Below are 19896 nucleotides of genomic sequence, written 5' to 3'. Positions count from 1 at the left end.
TATAGCAACATATCCATTAAAACATAAACCCACAGCATCGTATTGTTCAATGGTGCATGCACATTAAGTATAATGAAGATGATCATCATCGTTTAATATCCACTTTCCATGCTGGCATGGGTTGGACGATTTGACTGGGGACTGGTGAGCTGGATGGCTGCACCAGGCTCCAATTTCATCTGGCAGAGCTTCTTCAGCTGGATGCCCTTCCTAACGCCAACTACTCTGAGAGTGTAGTGGATGCTTTTATGTGCCACAGGCACGAGGGCCAGTCATGTGGTATTGGCACTGGCTACGCTCAAAGGGTGTTTTTCCGTGTCACCTGCACAGGAGCCAGTCCAGCGGCACTGGTAACACCCTCGCTCTAATGTTTTTCACGTGCCAGTAAGGTGATACTGGTAACAATCACGGTCGAATGGTGCTTTTTATGTGCTACCGGCACAGGGGTCAGTCAGCAGCCCTGGCAACGATCATGCTCAGATGGTGCTCTTAGCGCTCCACTAGCCACGGATGCCAGTTATGCAGTGCTGTCATTGAATTTGATTTCAATTTCACCTGCCTGAAGAGAAAATGCAAACAGGTACGTGAAAGCACCAAAAGTAGATTCTTCAGATTATGGTATTTAAAAATAAAAACATATTCCATTAGAACCCACTTTAACGAATCCCTTTGTTACTATAATCCTAATTGAGAATTCTACCTGTGTATTTCAGTTGATTTGGAAAACGAAGAATTAAGGCATTTATTAAATTAACTTAATTATCATACAGGTAATTTAGAACAATAATAACTTGGTTATGGAAATATTTTGATTTGAATATAAAGATGGTGCTCTATCATGTTCTACAACAAGATGGTTGGAATGAAACAGGGAACTGTAAAACAGACTTGATATTGTAGTACAAGTAGTAGCTTTAGGAGAGTTAAAAGGAAAGTCCGGCCTGAACTGGTGACTGCTTATGTACCAGAAATGAGCCTGAAAGACATTTTTGCTGATGCCACTGTTAATATTTCTTTCTACTATAGGTACAAGACCTGAAATTTTGCGGGGGGGGGGGTCTGTAGGTAACTAGTTGATTACGTCGACCCCGGTGCTTTACTGGTTTTTATTTTATTGACACCGAAAAGATGAAAGGCAAAGTCATCTTCAGTTGAAGTTGAACTCCGAATGTAAAAATTGACGAGATTCCCCTGAGCATTTTGCCAGGCAAATGATTCCGTTTGCCACTTTGATGCCACTGTTAATATTGGTTTCGACCTTCAGCAGAAGGCCAGCAATTTTGGAGTGGTTGGGGGGGGAGGCAAGTTGATAACATTTACTGATTTTTATTGATCCCGAAATGATGAAACACAAAGTTGACTACAGCAGCATTTGAACTTAGAGTGTAAAGTTTGAAAGAAATGCGTAGGAGTGGCTGTGTGGTAAGTAGCTTGCTTCCCAACCGCATGGTTCCGGGTTCAGTCCCACTGCATGGCACCTTGAGCAAGTGTCTTCTACTATAGCCTCGGGCAGACCAAAGCCTTGTGAGTGGATTTGGTAGATGGAAACTGAAAGAAGCCCGTCATATATATGTATGTTTGTGTGTCTGTGTCTGTCCCTGCAACATCGCTTGACAACTGGTGCTGGTGTGTTTACGTCCCCATGGCTTAGCGGTTTGGCAAAAGAAACTGATAGAATAAGTACTAGGCTTACAAAGAATAAGTCCTGTGGTCGAATTGCTCGACTAAAGGCGGTGCTCCAGCATGGCCGCAGTCAAAATGACTGAAACAATAGAGTAAAAGACTAAAATGCTACTAAGCAGTTTGCTCAGCACCGTAACGATCCTGCAAGCTCGTCTCATTAAAGTTAAATATGCGCTCGTAATGTTCATGTCCGGCACCACAGAAATAAATTAATGCAGTTTACACTTCCTTCCTCTCTCTCTCTCTCTCATAAGGAACAAATGAATGAAGTTAACCTGAACAGGTACTGAAACAGAACCAAAGAATTTAAAATTGACTACAGGCAAGAACAAATTCTTGTGCACTCTTCTGCACCAACTCAACTGCCCACGCAGAAGTGATTGATTCTTCATAGCAGATTCCAGTACATTTTATTTATGGCATTGATGATTAGTGCACACACTTGGCGCTGTCCATAAATAAAGAGTTAATTGAATTCCTCTCTTAGTTCAGAGTCATATAAATAAATTCTGTCAAAAGCTTTACAAGTTTCTCTAAAGCAGGCAGGCAAACCTTATAGAATCGTGTAGATACGATCTTTATTATATACAAAATTCTAAGTCGTCGTAGTTGTGGTGGTGGGTGGAATTGTATACGACTTAGAAATGCTAAAAATTTGTTCCTTATAGTTATTAGAAAAGAAAGAAATGGAACAAGCTAGGTAATCAGATGTAATGTTCATTTATTGTTGCATATAAATTAAAGATTAGTAGTATAAGGAATGAATATATGCCATCGGGTTGATGACCCCCTTGAGCGTCCATGATCATGGGAACAACAGGAGACTTTACAGGGTCACGACAATATCATACATACAGATAAATCTGTCATTCTTGCCCTGAATGTACAGAATGGAAGGAGCCAAAATAAATACCAAATACTGCCAATCATTGTGCTCGATGTTCTAACCATTCTGCCAACTCACCAACCTCAACTGGTGCTTTATGCTCTGAGCCTAAGGAGGACAAAAAAATTAAAGTTCACCTTGCAGGGATCTGAGCTCCAAATGTAAAGAACTGGAACAGACTTATGTATTACTAGCAGTATTGCCCGGCGTTGCTCGGGTTTGTATGGGAAATAACTATATAAGCATTTTTTGAGAGTTACTTCCCTTATATAATAGCCAAAAAATGCATTAAAAATGGGAAAAAATGATGGTAAATTCTTTTTTAAATCGTAGACGTGCGCTAATACCCAGAAGGCTTGATATGAATTACGACTATAAGATACCCGCTTTTGGTTAAACTGCACCACAAAATGTGGGAGTAGTTAGGAATCTAAATCGTAGGAGACAGACACGCACACAATTTCACTTTTATATATAAAGATGTCTTAAGTATTTTGTTTCTGCCAGAAGGGAATTGATGGGGTGGCTGGATTTCTATCTTACCTTTATTAAAATTGTAATAGAAATATTATCTATGGCAGTAGTGATGGGTTGCAAAGTGTTATCCAAACTAAACTTTGCTTGAGTTGCCTACTTTTGCGCATGCATATATATATATATATATATATATATACCAAAAAATGTAATGTATACTATATAAGAGCAATTAGTTTTTATCATTGGAACATGTGGTTAGGCAAATTTCTATAATGTACCTTGTCTCCAAGCATTTTGAGGCTCTGGGCACTTGGTTCTATTTGAGAAACAAGATGCTGTTACAGGAGAAACCACAAGAACGTTGAGGCAAAAAGTGGAATAAAACCTCCAGTCTCTTTGGCAAGTTGACAAAAGTAAGGCCACTAAGTTAACTCGCCATGTATGGGGTTTGAAGACCAACTACACACCATATACAGTCATGTGAAATCAGTGCTGTATGCAACTTATGCACAGCTGAAAGATTACACATTCCTTTTAGATCCAAGAATTCCACCACGCTACTTCCAGATCTGAAATTTTCAAATACAAGCATATGGACAAATTCCTTATGAACTGGAGGATGCCACCCTCTTTGGACTGAACAGCTGTCTTGCAGACTTTGGCTATGGTCAAAGGAGATGTAACTCTTTTTTCCTTTATTTTTCCATTTTTATTCATCCATTCCAGTTTTTTGCATCAACTTCCTCGTATTTTTGATCATGATTTTTCATGTACCAGCATCCTGTTTTTCAAAGAGGATGAAGCATGTACTCCAAGCCTGGAGATTGTTTGGAGAAACAAGACATCATAAAAATCAGCTTAACCACATGTTTCAGTGGCAAGAAATTAATAGTAGCTCCTGTTTAATAATGATACTTATCTCGTTAGGTGGAGTGTTTTGTTTGTTGATTCTAACTTAATGGAGTAGTAAACTGATATATATATATATATATTCACACACACACAGGACAATGACGGAAACAAAAACATACATACATTGGAAAACGGTGTTTGGCCGCAAGACAGACAAATATGTGGTAATGCAAAGGAAAATGTCTTGTAGGACTGGTGACAAAAGGAGGGGGGAGAGAGAGAGAGTGGGAGGAATGTATAAGAGATGCACAGAGACACACAGACAGACAATGAAATTCATCCCTGTTTTTTTCTTTTTCTTCTAGTCCTCAATTCAATAACGTACCAAGATGGCTGAAGCTGATCTTGAAAACATGAAAATGGAAGAGTATGCTGCCCAGTTTTTTGGATTCACACCAAAGTCATTCTGTAATGGAGGTGAGTTTACAATAATTGACGAGGCTATATAATAGTGTGTTTATTTTTCATCGTTCGTTTTTGCTGTTCATTGCATATTCCTACTAACTTTATTCTTGCTTTCCTTCTTGTGTTCTTTGTTAGAAGCTGAAGCTTTAACCCTTTGGTGTTTAAGCCGGCCATATCCGGCCCAAATATCCTACATGTTTTTACATTCAAACTGGCCATATTTAGCCTCTCACACCTAACCTACATTGACATTCTAAGAATAAACTATCATACCATTGAAACTTCACAGCTATAAGATAATGTATGATTAATTCAAAACGATTTGAGTGAAAAAAGTCTTAGATTTAACAGAGTAATCTGAACACTAAAGGGTTAAGATACCATTTTGCTCTTCTTTTTCCCTACTTTTTACCTCTCATTTGGTGCATATTTGGTTTGTCTGTAGGAAATTTGTTAGGTAATCCCATTGCTCTCACTTCATTCCCAGTGTTGCACCATGGGATCTTGTAAGTTTCTTCGAGCACAGACTCCGGATGAGACAGTAACCATGGTGATAGATTTTGTTGATGCTTTTATTTTTTGTCCGCATGGAAAGCCATGACTTGTTACAGTCCATATCAATCCTTACTTGGTTACTTCCTTCAAAGATTTTTCGGAAGACCACATTTTGTGCATGGTTCTATGGCTTAATACCCTTCCTAGTGCCAGCTAGATTCACAAACAGGTAATGTGGAAATGTCACTTCAACCTGCCATACTGAAAGATAAAATTCTAGCTGTGTGGTAAGAAGTTTGCAGGTTCATTCCCACTGTATGGCACCTTGGGTAAGTGTTGTCTATATAATTGGGCCGACCAAATCCTTGTGAGTGGATTTGTGTGTGTATTTGAGTCTCTGTTTGCCCCCCCCCCCCACCTCCACTGCTTGGCAACCACTGTTGGTGTGTTTACATCCCCCTAACTTAGCAGTCCAGCTAAAGAAACTTATACCATAAATACTAGGCTTAAAAGAATAATTAAGTACTGGGGTTGATCCATTAGACTAAAGATTCTTCGAGGCTGTGTCCCACCATGGCCGCAGTCTAATGACTGAAACCTGTAAAAGATAAGATACATCAGCAGCAGATGTAAATATTGGTGAAACACCCAAAACTACTGTTCAATAGCCTTTGTGGTAATTGTTCTGCCCTGAATTATAAGCTACTCCTTTGTCATTCTCTGTTGTAAATGCAATGAATTAGCAATTGCTTGACTGGAAACCTATAACTGATAGTATTATTTGCTTATATGCTAGTACTGGTGGGCTGATTTAACAGGGTCTGGCGAATCGGAGAACTGCAGCATGACCCCGGGTCTACTTTGATATGATTTCTATGGCTGTATTTCCTTCCTAACACCTACCACTTTACTGCGTGATTCAATTTTCTTTTTTATTGTGGCACAATCTAAACTGAGTAGCAAATAGAGGCTGCCACTTAGGAGCAAGATTACTTAGATGGGTTTCACATAGTTTCCATCAACCTGCAGCTGTGGTTGTAACTATCTGCCCACAGTTCTGTCTGAGGGTTTGAATTTCAGAACCATATAGTTGCAAAGCAGACTTCATTATTGTTAATCTGAAACTTTGGTAGAAAGCATTTGCCCATGGTTCCTCACGGAGAGGTTAATGTCCATAAACCACAATTACAAAGTACCTTTCTTAACTACAAAGCCCTGCCTCTGTTCATTTCCTTTTTCTGCTTCTCTGACAGTGTTCAACGCCATGAATGACTACATCATAGAATGTATGAAAGCAGTAGAAACCTACCTCACTGAGAAGGTAAGTATTTCTTATTTACTCTTTCAGATTACCTGAAACATTCCTGCTTTGTCAGCTGATTTAGCCCTCTCTCCCAAACAACCATTTTTTACCTTGTCTGTCAAAGCAATTTAATGAAATCTTTTCATTTTGTGCCTCTTTTGTATATAATAAAGATCGTATATACACGATTCTATAAGGTTTGCCTGCTTGCTTTAGAGAAACTTGTAAAGCTTTTGACAGAATTTATTTATATGACTCTGAACTAAGAGAGGAATTCAATTAACTCTTTATTTATGGACAGCGCCAAGTGTGTGCACTAATCATCAATGCCATAATAGCATCTGTGCTGGTGGCACGTAAAAAGCACCCACTACACTGAGTGGTTGATGTTAGGAAGGGCATCCAGCTGTAGAAACCTTGCCAAATCAGATTGGCTTACCAGTTTTCAGTCAAACTCTCAAACCCATGCCATCATGGAAAGTGATGATGTACCATATTTCTGATTTGTCTTTGACTCAAAGCCACATTTGTTGAAGTGATTCAAACACTCTTTCTGAGATATTATTTCTCATTTCATCCACATGTCATGAGGGGTCTGCTATGGCTGAAATTGACCTGCAAACTAGGTTGAAATGTAATTGAATACTACCAAGAATCCAGTTCAGTGTCTGTCATTTCTGTAGTAAGGTCAACAACATCTACAAGAATTGAACTCAGATTGTGGTGAGATAGTTAAAATATTGTAAGGTATTTTAATCCAGTTTAGTGCTCCTGCTGTAAATCGGCAAGTTTCCTTTAATAAATTATACCAGCGGGACCCATGAATATTTCATGGAATTAATGGTAAACTTATTGGGTTGTTTCTGCAAACTTTATTCAAAAGACCTGAAAGTGTAGCGTGTGTTGTGTCTGTATCAAAAGATAGTCACTTGTCTGCTAATCATTGAAAGTGAAGGAAACTGGAATATGATGACTACATTATGCACTTTATATATATATATATATATATATATATATATATATCTTTATATATAAAAGTAAGGTTGTGTGTCTGTCTCCTACGATTTAGATTCCTAACTACTCCCACATTTTGCGGTGCAGTGTAACAAAAAGCGGGTATCTTATAGTCGTGATTCATGTCGAGCCCTTTTGGGTATTAGCGCGCGTCTACGATGAGTCTACGATTTAAAAAAAAATTTACCATTTTATTCGCTATTATATAAGGGAAGTAACTCTCTAAAAATGTCTACGATGAGTCAACGATTTAAAAAAAAATTTACCATAATTTTTTTTCCATTTTTAATGCATTTTTTTGCTATTTTTTGGCTATAACTCTCTAAAAATGCTTATATAGTTATTTCCCTTACAAACCCGAGCAACGCTGGGCGATACTGCTAGTATATATATATATATATATGATGAAAGTAAGCAACAAGGATATCCAAGATAGTGTATATTTGTTGCTTATTTTGATTACAATCACCTCATTTGATTTATATGGATAATACCATACAAAATTCTGGTGCCTTTAACTTAAGTACCATATTCATGTGAATCTAAATTTTGCTGAGCTTATAATACCATATATATATATATATATATATATATACATACTTTATGCACAATTTTATAAATTTAATACACAGCACTCTTTCACTTTCCACTCCTATTTCCCCCCTCTTTTTACCTTTCCCTTCGACTAATCACGTGAAAGCGTTGCAGACGGGCTAAGTAATGGAGGAAAGAAAACTTGGTTAAAAAAAAAAAATTCCACTCACTAGCAGGAGTGGCTGTGTGGTAAGTAGCTTGCTAACCAACCACATGGTTCCGGGTTCACTTCCACTGCGTGGCATCTTGGGCAAGTGACTTCTGCTATAGCCCCGGGCCAACCAATGCCTTGTGAGTAGATTTGGTAGACGGAAACTGAAAGAAACCTGTCGTATATATGTGTGTGTGTCTGTGTTTGTCCCCCTAGCATTGCCTGACAATCGATGCTGGTGTGTTTGTCCCCATCACTTAGCGGTTCGGCAAAAGAGACCGATAGAATAAGTACTGGGCTTACAAAGAATAAGTCTCGGGGTCGATTTGCTCGACTAAAAGGCGGTGCTCCAGCATGGCCGCAGTCAAATGACTGAAACAAGTAAAAGAGTAAAAAAGAGAGTACTACCACCTCTCCCTCTCTGTCTCATCATTCCCCTCATCTCCTCTTCTCCTATCTCCCCCTCTGTCTCTCCTCCCCTCTATCTTCCCATAACCATCCCTTCTCCCCTCCCCTCTCCATCTCCCCCCTCTGTTGAATGCTCACACTCTCTCTTGTGCGCTCTCTCACTCTCTCATACCATATGATAGCTTTCTGCTCATTTTGTGTCTATCAAATTTTACTTGCAAACAACAAACACTTTCTCTAAGTATTGTGCAGTGGGATTGAACCCAGGACCATGTGGTTGCAAAGTGAACTTCTTAATCACACAGCAGTGCTCATAATAAATAGTAGTAGTAGTAGACTGGCAGAGTGCTTGTGACAAAATGGACATTGACCACTAGTAAATGGACAGCTTGGAGAGTGATTAATTCTTCTTGGCTGATTCCAGTTGATTTTATTTATTGGTAACTCTTGGGGTCCATAAATAAAAGCAGTTAATTGAATTGGTGTCTTCACCTAATCTGGCTGCTGCTGGCATGTGTGTAGTAAATGCCATATAGCTGTTCAGTAGCTTTTGGAAAACTTTATTCCGTAGTCAGCGAAATAGATAAAACTGGGAACACTGTCCATAAGGAAGCATAGCCTGGTGGTGGTGGAAGGAGAGTGGAGAATGTAAGGTGTGTGTGTTATAAATCACAGCGCTTATCAGGTTAAGGTAATTTTACTGTTCACTTTATGGGTTTGAGTTCAGATTTTACTGCTGACTTTTACATTGTTGTGTATCTGAGCAAATGACTGCTTGTTGCATTTGTGTGTGTCTGAGTACTCTGCTACTGGCTCAAGGTCCGTTTCCCCACTGGTACAAACTACTGCTTGATGGCTGGCTGGCTCCAGTTTTGTGACTTGGGAAATTACTGCTGGCTGTTTACAGCTTGTTCTCTCTCTGTGAACTACTGGTGGCCAGCTTCTGCTTAACCCTCTGGTGTTTAAACTGGCCGACCAATGCCTTGTGAGTGAATTTGGTAGACGGAAACTGAAAGAAGCCTGTCGTATATATATATGTATATGTATGTGTATGTATGTTTGTGTGTCTGTGTTTGTCCCCCTAGCATTGCTTGACAACCGATGCTGGTGTGTTTACATCCCCGTCACTTAGCGGTTCGGCAAAAAGAGACCGATAGAATAAGTACTGGGCTTACAAAGAATAAGTCCCAAGGTCGATTTGCTCGACTAAAGGCGGTGCTCCAGCATGGCCGCAGTCAAATGACTGAAACAAGTAAAAGATAAAAAAAGATAAAAGATATCCGGCCTAAATATTCTACATGTCTTATATTCAAATAAATAATCATTCAAATAAACAAAACCTCACACCTGTAATATAATGCATGATTAATTAAAAACAAATTGAGTGAAAAATTATTGCATTCAACAGAGTAATTTGAACACTGAAGGCGGCAAACTGGCAGAAATGTCAGCACGCCGGGCGAAATGCTTAGCAATATTTTGTCTGTCTTTACATTCTGAGTTCAAATTCCGCCGAGGTCGACTTTGCCTTTCATTCTTTCGGGGTCAATAAATTAAGTACCAGTTGCGTACTGGAGTCAATCTACCCAACATTTCAGGCCTTGTGTCTAGAGAAGAAAAGAATCTGAACACTAAAGGGTTAATCTCCCCAAGATATTCGTTGTTGGCTTCATTTAAAAAAAAAGAGGGGTGCTGTTTCTTACTTTAACCCCTTAGCATTTAAATTTGCCATATCCGGCCAAAATGTCCTCCTACCTGTTTTACATTCAAATAGGACAGGGTTTCCAGTTTAATCTCCTATTGGCAGTATATGCCAGTCTTCTCATATCTTTGAGTTAATCAAAGCCATGAGAGCAGAAATTGTCAGGCGGCGAGCTGGCAGAAACGTTAGCACACCGGGTGAAGTGCTTGGCGGTATTTCGTCTGCCGTTACATTCTCAGTTCAAATTCCACCAAGGTTGACTTTGCCTTTCATTCTTTCGCGGTCGATAAATTAGATACCAGTTACGCATTGGGGATCGATGTAATCGACTTAATCCCTTTGTCCTTGTTTGTCCCCTCTATGTTTAGCCCCTTGTGGACAATAAAGAAATAAGAAATTCAGTTTCTTGCACAGTCTTTTCTTGTTTTGGAGTATAAGACCCAGTCCATCAATGGTGCATTTGACCAAGTCTCTGCTCTAAAAACTTCTTCACACCACTGTTAAAACTGGGTGGTTAAGGGGGAATTATCTGTAAACCGAGGACTGCTTTTGCCATACTTTTCCTTGGATAATTATCTGTAGGCCAGAGATTGCTTTTACCTCCTTTTGACTCCTTCAGTTTTAGGATGCTTTGCAACCATTACTCTTTTACTTGTTTCAGTCATTTGACTGCGGCTATGCTGGAGCACCGCCTTTAGTTGAGCAAATCGAGCCCAGGACTTATTCTTTGTAAGCCCAGTACTTATTCTATCGGTCTCTTTTGCCAAATCGCTAAGTGACGGGGACGTAAACACATCAGCATCGGTTGTCAAGCAATGCTAGGGGGACAAACACAGACACACAAACATACACACACACACACATATATATACATATATACGATGGGCTTCTTTCAGTTTCCGTCTACCAAATCCACTCACAAGGCTTTGGTCGGCCCGAGGCTATAGTAGAAGACACTTGCCCAAGATGCCACGCAGTGGGACTGAACCCGGAACCATGTGGTTGGTAAGCAAGCTACTTACCACACAGCCACTCCTGCATGGTCAAATTTTGTATCTAACCAACAGTTATACTCAGAAACTGGTATGTTTCCTGTTACCTATATGATTCAGGAGCATCTGCTCATGCTGTTTGTTTGTGCTGCTTGATTTTTCAAGTTGGATGCTGCATACAGTGTTCTCTTCTCTGAGGTTCCAGCTAGGACGATGGCTTGTTGGTTGGCCTTATACTTTGTGATCATGGCGAGCTGGCAGAACCGTTAGCACGCCAGGCGAAATGCGTAGACGTATTTTGTCTGTCATTACGTTGGGAGTTCAAATTCCACCGAGGTCGACTTTGCCTTTCATCCTCTCGGGGTCGATAAATTAAGTACCTATTTCTTTATTACCCACAAGGGGCTAAACACAGATGGAACAAACAATGACAGACATAGGTATTAAGTCGATTACATTGACCCCAGTTCGTAACTGGTACTTAATTTATCGACCCCGAAAGGATGAAAGGCAAAGTCGACCTCGGCAGAATTTGAACTCACAACGTAACGCAGACGAAATACCGCTAAGCATTTCGCCCGGTGTGCTAACGTTTCTGCCAGCTCGCCGCCGTACCAGTTACGCACTGGAGTCGATGTAATCGACTTAATACCTATGTCTGTCCTTGTTTGTCCCCTCTATGTTTAGCCCCTTGTGGGCAATAAAGAAGTAGGTAGATGAAGTATATCACGAAGATGCCAATGGACTGCAACACTGCTTCCAGGGTTTCTTGGGATCATCTGAGCAGATACGGAAAAATGGTGGATGTCACAATGAAGTATGTACCTGACCTGTATATTAATCAAAGTAAACTGGACAAATTTTCATAAGTAAAAGTAGAAATTTTTTAGATGAAAAAAAAATATTAGTTATCATTGTCTTCTGTCAGCTTGCTAACCAACCACATGGTTCTGGTTTCGGTCCCACTGCGTGGCGCCTTGGGCAAGTGTCTTCTACTATAGTCTCAGGCTGACCAAAGCCTTGTGAGTGGATTTGGTAGACGGAAACTGAAAGAAGCCCGTTGTATATATGTATTTGTGTGTCTGTGTTTGTCCCCCCAGCATCGCTTGACAACCGATGCTGGTGTGTTTACGTCCTCGTAACTTAGCGGTTCTGCAAAAGAGACCGATAGAATAAGTACTAGGCTTACAAAGAATAAGTCCTGGGGTCGATTTGCTTGTGCTCCAGCATGGCTGCAGTCACATGACTGAAACAAGTAAAAGAGTAACAGTGTAAATGCTTGCATTCAAATTCATTTTATTTCTCATGCTTCTAGTGTCGATATTAAATACTTTTAATATATTTTGAGTTGACTGTATCTACTTTTGTCTTGGTTCCTAAAAGTTTGTCTCCTTGTTCCAATAGAAATTATTACTTTATTACTATAACCATTGTGATTAGAAATTAAGATTGGCAGACTCATTAGAACATCAGTTAAAATGCATTGCAGTATTTATGCTGATGGTTTTATGTTCTGAGTTCACACTGCATTGTGGTCCAGTAAGAGAGTCCAGTTTGCTGGACATTGTTGCAGAGCTGAAAAAGAGGCAATTTCTACTCTTCTCCTCTGGAAGCAATCTACTCGCAATACCAGAGGGTGCACACTCTCTTACCCTAATGTAATCTCCAGGGATACAGGCATCCAGCAACAGGACCTCCGTAATTCCATGATGGACCGTGAAGTCTGGCGTAGTATGGTAAATTCCATTGTCTCGACCACGGTCGAACAATGATGATGATGAATGATGCATTGTGGTCAGCTTTGCCTTTTGTCCTTTTGGAGTCAATAAAATATAATATCAGTTGTCCAAGGGTAGATAGTATTGATTCTCCATCTCCTCAAAATTTCTGGTTGTGTGTCTAAATTAAACTATTATTTGGGAATATCAGATGGTGAGTTGGCAGAATTGTTAGCACACCAGACAAAATACTTTGTTGATTTTTGCCTTCAGCTTTTCGGGGTTGATAAAATAAGCGGTTGAGCACTTGGCTCAGTGTAATTGACTAACTCTCCTCCACCAAAATTTCAGGACTTGTGCTTATAGTAGAAAGGATTATTATTAGAGAATGCAAAATTCAGCCAGCTGGTGGAATTGCTGGCAATGGTTTTATACCCTGTGCTCAAATGCCACTGAGGTTGACTTGGCCTTCTAATTCTTCAGGGGTCAATACAATAAACACCAGTTGTGCATCGGTGTCGATGCAGTCAACTAGTCCCTCTCACCAAAATTTCAGGCATTGTGTCTAGAGTGGAACGGATTATTAGAGAATGCAGTATATATAAAATGTGTGTCTGTGTTTGTCCCCCACCCCCACCATCGCTTGACAACCAATGTTGGTGTGGTTACGTCCCCATAACTTAGCAGTTTGGCAAAAGAGACTGATAGAATAAGCACTAGGCTTATAAAGAATGAGTCCTGGGGTCGATTTGTTTGGCTAAAGGCGGTGCTCCAGCTGAAACAAGTAAAAGAATAAATCTAATTATCATTTCTATTCTTGTCAAAGCATCAAGCTCGCAGAATGCTTCGTGGCATTTCATCCGTCTTCATGTTCTGAGCTCAAATTCTGTCAAGGTCAACTTTGCCTTTCATCCTTATGGGTCAAGTGAACTAGGGATCAGTTGACCACTGGGGCTGATGTAATCAACTGACCCTCCCCCACCCTCCGGAACTTGCCAACCTTGTGTCCAAGATTGAAATCATTATTTCTGTTCTTATCGTTTCCTTTTTCTCTTTTGCAGTGCAGTGACTCGTTGTCTGAGGATCAAATTGAAACTGGTACTAATTTGATCCTGCATCAGTACATGGACACCTTCAACAGGACTTTCGAACGTTTTGAAGTAAGTTGGAAATAATTTTATTATTATCTATGTTATTATTATTATTATTATTATTATTATTGGCAGAATTGTTAGTGTTGGATAAATTGCTTTACAGTGTTTGTTCTCAGCTCTGTATGTTGAGCTTCCACTGAGGTTAGCTGCGCCTTTCATCCTTCCAGAGTTGATAAAATGATGCAGCAATTAAATGCTGCAATCATTGTAATTGCCAAACTCTCTCCTAAGAAATTGCTGGCCTTGCTCCTAAATTAGAAGTTAAAGGTAGTGGATTGATAGCTTTAATTGACTCTCCCCCTCCTTAACCCATATACATACTTCATTCCAAAATTTGATGTGGATATTAAAGGCAGTGAGAAAATTGTTAGAGCTTCTGAAATGATGTGTTTTAGTATATCTTCTGTTTCTACATCCTGGGTTCAAATTTTGCTATGGTCAACTTTGAACAGACTTATGAACCAAACATTTTCATATCATTTCCTTTCCTGTTTTCCTTCAGATATAATGTAGCTACTCCCCATTATTTTATTCAACGTGCCACTTTGGTTGAAATGCTATTTCAAGCCAGTCAAGGAAGGTAGTGGTTTAACCCTTTTGTTACTGTGTTTCTTTTAATTACTTTAGATATAACAAAGTATTTAGTAAAATAACTTAGTTATCATTAAACTAGTGTTAGGAATATAAATTGTGACTAAGGTTTGGTGGTATATTCTAATGCAAAACTTATGAAAACAAGACATTTGTACTACAGAGCCAGAGCCGGTTTTGGCCGGGTTGGTAACAAAAGGGTTAAAAAGCTCTTTTCCCAGTGCTTTTGTGATTTGTTTAATTCATATTGCATTTTGTGGACAATAACACTGATGGTTACAGTGTGCCAGTCACTGGTTCAGTGCATCTATCATGGTGAAAGTAAAAAGGGAGTGTTGGGCAACTCGGGTGGAACAAGCATTATGGGGCAAGGCTGTGCCCCAGCATCACTACAGTCTAATGACTGAAACGAGTAAAAGTGTATTTTACACACGCACACACACGTGCACATGGAGTAAGATTCCATGAAGTATATCTATTAAATTCATGGCTTTCGTTAACATGTAGCTACAGCTGAAGATCCCACAATGAGATTGAACCCAAAAACATATAGTTGCTAAGTGGGCTTTTTACCTATACAATCATGCATTCATGATATTGACCTGGAGGTGTTATCTAAATTTTATAACAAAATAACAAGAAACATTTCATATAACATAAGATTAATAATTATCCAACGAGAGTATGGTGGAGGTGGCGGCGGCGCTAATTACTGTGTTTTGAAAAACATGTTCGTTAATTACATTTTAGGATAATACTAGTGTCTCCAGAAAATTTCTTTCATTTAACACAGCTGTTAAATTTCTTGAGTTTTCTTCTTGTCAGTGTATGTTTCTCTCTTCATCTTTTTCTCTCTCTCCAAGAAGTAAAGAAATATTCCTGATCCTATCTACCATCCCTAAAGTAATGGGGTGACATGTGGGAACAGTTTGCTACTGGTTGATTGTATGTTCTGTTGATGAATAACTTGCAATATCAGCTAATCTATTTTATAAAATCCGTTGTCTGTCTGTCTGTGTGTGTGTGTATTCTAGGATCTCAGGCATCCTCCATCTGATTGCGTTCAAATTTGATATGTAGATACCGACGGTATCAGGGCGTGTATAAGTCTTGAAAAAATTACAAAAATCGATTCCAGGTGAGAATGCGATCGATAAAGCCGTGGGAACGTGCATTTATAAAATCGTTTTTCTTGGAATAGAAAAAAAGTCTATCGTTATTTCCTCTTTTGCTGGTGTCTCGAATTTTGGTTAAATCAGTGTTTCTCAAAGGGGAGGCCTATGGGATGGTCGGACAAGTTGTTTTGAGAAAATTTGGTTTAAATGTTTGACAACTCAGCACTGTCCATTGGACGGGGGGTGTTTTGCTCGTATAATATATTAGGCAGATGTGGCGATTTGCTGTACTTGATAAGATCTGTCAAGTTAAATAAGATTGCTCTTCCACACACTGGTTTGTTCTTTCAGGAGCTGGTGCCATTAAAAAGCAAAGTTACTGGCACTGTGTTAACGCACCAGTCATGCTGTATTAATGCACTTATGCCGGTGGCATGTAAAATGCGCCCAGCATGCTCTGTTAAGTGGTTGGCATTAAGAAGGGTATCCAGCCGTGGAAACCAGGTCACAACAGACAGTTGAAGTCTGGACAGCTCTTTACCAAACTGTCCAACTCGTGCCAGCATGGAAAGTGGACATTAAACGATGATGATATATTGCAAGTCATTCATTTATTTATACATCCCATTGGTTTAATGTCAACTGCCTCATGTTGCATAAGTCAGGTCAAATATGTTAAAGCAGAATTTCTGTGGTCAGATGCCCTTCCTGTTGTCAACCCTCATCTATTACCAAGTATGGTAATATCCACCCCTTTCCTCCTCATGATTATGACATGTTTCCATGGAAAGTTGAAAACAAGCAAAACTACTTGTACAACCCTTATACTTGCTTATGACTACCTCATGATGTCAAGACAAAGTGAAACATATGCACGCATGGATCTGATAGACTTCTTTCCATCTACCAAATTTAGTTACAAGGTACTGGTCAGCCAGGAGTAATAATAGAAGACGGTTGCCCAAGATGCTACACAGCAGGATTCATCGTTGAGCGTCCGCTTTCCATGCTAGCATGGGTTGGACGGTTCAACTGGGGTCTGGGAAGCCAGAAGGCTGCATCAGGCCCAGTCTGATCTGGCAGTGTTTCTACGGCTGGATGCCCTTGCTAACACCAACCACTCCATGAGTGTAGTGGGTGCTTTTTACGTGCCACCCACACAGGTGCCAGACGGAGCTGGCAAACAGCCACGAGCTGATGGTGCTTTTACGTGCCACCAGCTTGGGGAACAGGCGAGGCTGGCAATGGCCATGAACGGATGAACCTGAAAACTTGTAGTTGGGTAGTGAACATCTGAACTACTCAGTCACACCTGTGCTGATGTCTGTCTGTCGATGGCGGTCCTGGTATCAGTGGCACGTAAAAAAGCACCATCCGCGAACATGGCTTATGCCAGTACCCTCTGACTGGCCCCCATGCCAGTGGCACGTAAAAATCGCCCGCTACATTCGCCGCAGAGTGGTTAGCGTTAGGAAAGGCATAGAAACATTGCCAGATCAGATTGGAGCCTGGTGCAGCTGCTGGCTCTCCAGTGCATCATATATGAACGATGCATTGGGTAAACCAAGTTCCTCTACACTAGTAAACAGATGGAATGGACCATGGCTGGAATGACTTTGATCAGGGTTTTGACCTGGACCTAAACTGTAAAGTTTTGTCTGTTTTCCATGCTGGCTGTCATATCTTTCATTCTCAGCTAGGATGGTTTCTATAACTGGATGTCCTTCCTAATGTTGATCACTTCAATGAATGTGTTGGGCACAAGAAAGATTGTCGTGACATTAACAACTTTGAAGAGTCCTCTCCACCCAGTGTTTTCATTGCTCGTCCTGCCCTTCCTTTACAGAGTGCCTTGGATACATTTTGTTTATGAGGGCTGTAGTTGTGAGGCTTAAAATGTGACTGTCACTACGACTGCAGTTGTTGCCAGCTAATGAGACTCTGGTGGCATGCTACCTGTATATATATATGAACAGGTGAGAGGGAGAGGGGAAAAGTTAATGTATTTTGTGAAATGATAAGGAAAGTTATTTGAAATGAAAGAAAGCACTAGAAAACTTTGTAAAATTGGATTTAATTTAAGAGACAAATACTGTTGAGGAACACCAGTCAGACATATTTGTGTATGTGCGTGTGTTAGACACACACATACCCTTTGGCCTTACAATGCATCAGTTGTCTTTGACAGCTAAAGACACAGGGTAAGTAGAGACACACACACACACACACACACTGAGTATAGAATGTAGTGCTTCACTTTATTATTATTTGACCTTTTGATGGTCTTCACCTTTCTGAAACATGGTTATTGATCTAACCTATCACGTGATTTCATCTCTCCAGCTTCCAATCTGATATCAAAATATGGAGAAACTGATTAAAAAAAAAACTTAATTTTTTTTTTCTAATTCTTGCTAGTTGTCTTAATTGCATTAATAAAATAAATAAATGATACAAGGTAAAAATAATAATAATGATGATGATAGTAAAACTTGAAGAAAAAAAAAAAGCAAATGGCTTGCAATTTCAGCATTTTTTAAAATCTGCTTAACTTGTTATGTAACCACTTGAATCTTAACCATTTCTCTCAGGGAACCAGTCAGATCTGCATGCTCACAAGAATGTGCTGACATGTAGATTGTTAGCAGTAAAAATAGACTTTATCATTGCTTCATTTCAGAGATTCTCTTCTATATATTTTAGTAGTGGCATTATATTTTGGAGATTGAAATTTTTTCTATTTTTAGCAGCTACTTAGCTGATTATTGGGACTGTGGGGATCATCTGGAGAAAGATTAAAGTTATAACTGTCTGAAGCAATTAAGGTATCCTGTTTAGTGAAACCATGTAGCCATGTCTTAGAATCTCTTTGCTAGGGTGTAATAGTCTTTGATTATATAGTATGCAAGACCACCTATTTTCTACACAGGTTCTCTCTCAGGTTCTCTTTCCATTCTCTTTCTCCTGTGTGATCCAAAGAAAGCGAATGCACATATGTTGGCACACGACGCCTTGGAACAGTACTGTAAACTGTACTGTCTTTAGGGACTCTGACTGGAGACCTTATCTCCAGCTATATTCCCAAAGCTTTTGCTGGTAGTCAATGATAGGTTTTGTAAAGGGTAGACCAAGTACAGGGGTATCCCTCTCTGTTTACGTTGGAACTGTTGGATTCAGAACTAAGCTAAATGAATGAACTTACCACTCTTCTCACGTTGCTTATTTTAAGGTTAAAATGGTCGTTAAGGTGCGTGAATGATATGGTCACATTCGCTAAAGGTGTTTAGTTGCCTCTTTGGATAGAGCTTGAATTAAATTCCATGCTTCATTTTAATTGTGGGAAATAATTTTCTTGGAATACTGGTACTTAGTGTTTAACTGGCATCCTCTTTGATCAGTGCTATAGATATCAAAGGTCTAAGTTGGTTTTTTTTAATGCTTAGAAGAGCCATCCCTGATCCTGGTTGGATTATCTGAGGGAGCTATCCTTCTGGAAGAGGGGTCCTATTTTGCAGTGTACTGAGGCTGTTTCTTTGGCATAATGAAAGCAGCCTTTTGGGTTTGACTCACTGTCTTTTATAACCCAAATTTCTTTGAAAAAAACCTGCAACATTCCTATGTGAGGGAGAGAGAGCAATCTCCATCAGTGTTGTTTTTGGCAGGACCTTTCCCTACTTTTGGAATGTTAGTTGAAGCGATTTGCAATTAAAATCTGTCTCATGAGGATCTTCCTCTCCCTTGGAATCTTGTTCCATTTTGTTTTGGCCTTGTGCTCTGGGGCATATTTCTGGCATATGGTTTGCACAACAAACATGAAATATTCTAGTTTCATGCCATTCTCTGGTGTGGAGAGATATTTCAGCCAGTCCTGTCTGAGGATCTTTTTTGGGATTGATTTCCAGTCTGCTTTGTAGAAGTTCAGGTTCCAGAGATTTAGGGTCCTTCCTTTAGGCTGTATGTCTCTGGTCCATACATAGACACCTCTATTATGTTGTAATCTAAAACTAACGTCAGCGTCACCTTCACATTGTGAACAATGTCCATATTGTTTGTGAAGCAGAGATTCAAAATGTTATTCGCCCTAGTTGGTCTGAGCACAACTTGCTCCATCAACAGGGCATTGGTGAGGTTTAGCAGTGACTCCACCTGTGCTTGTTTGCAATGAGTTATTCCTGAGAGCATATGTGTCCTTTGGGCCATTTGACATTGGGGAAGTTGATCTTTCATTCTTGGCCTGACTGTTGACTGCCAACACCTCTTACATCCATCTCCGGTGTTCTTGCCTTTAGACTTTCA

At 39.8% G+C, this 19896-nt stretch overlaps 1 protein-coding gene across 1 annotated transcript in view; it reads left to right on the top strand.

Moving 5' to 3' along the window:
• The window catches only part of LOC115216800 (protein MIS12 homolog), an 83175-nt gene that overhangs the window by 13879 nt on the left and 49400 nt on the right, over positions 1-19896 (top strand). The window contains exons 2-4 of the mRNA XM_029786380.2: positions 4264-4375; positions 6112-6179; positions 13802-13900. Of these exons, the coding sequence (XP_029642240.1) occupies positions 4288-4375; positions 6112-6179; positions 13802-13900 (255 nt within the window). The 5' untranslated portion in view covers positions 4264-4287. The remainder of the gene's footprint in view (positions 1-4263; positions 4376-6111; positions 6180-13801; positions 13901-19896) is intronic.

The sequence above is a fragment of the Octopus sinensis genome, linkage group LG10, assembly GCF_006345805.1.
Source record: "Octopus sinensis linkage group LG10, ASM634580v1, whole genome shotgun sequence".
Classification (NCBI taxonomy): Eukaryota; Metazoa; Mollusca; class Cephalopoda; order Octopoda; family Octopodidae; genus Octopus; species Octopus sinensis.
The sequence above is the reverse complement of the archived record's forward strand: the minus strand, read 5'-3'. Positions and strand labels throughout refer to the sequence as shown.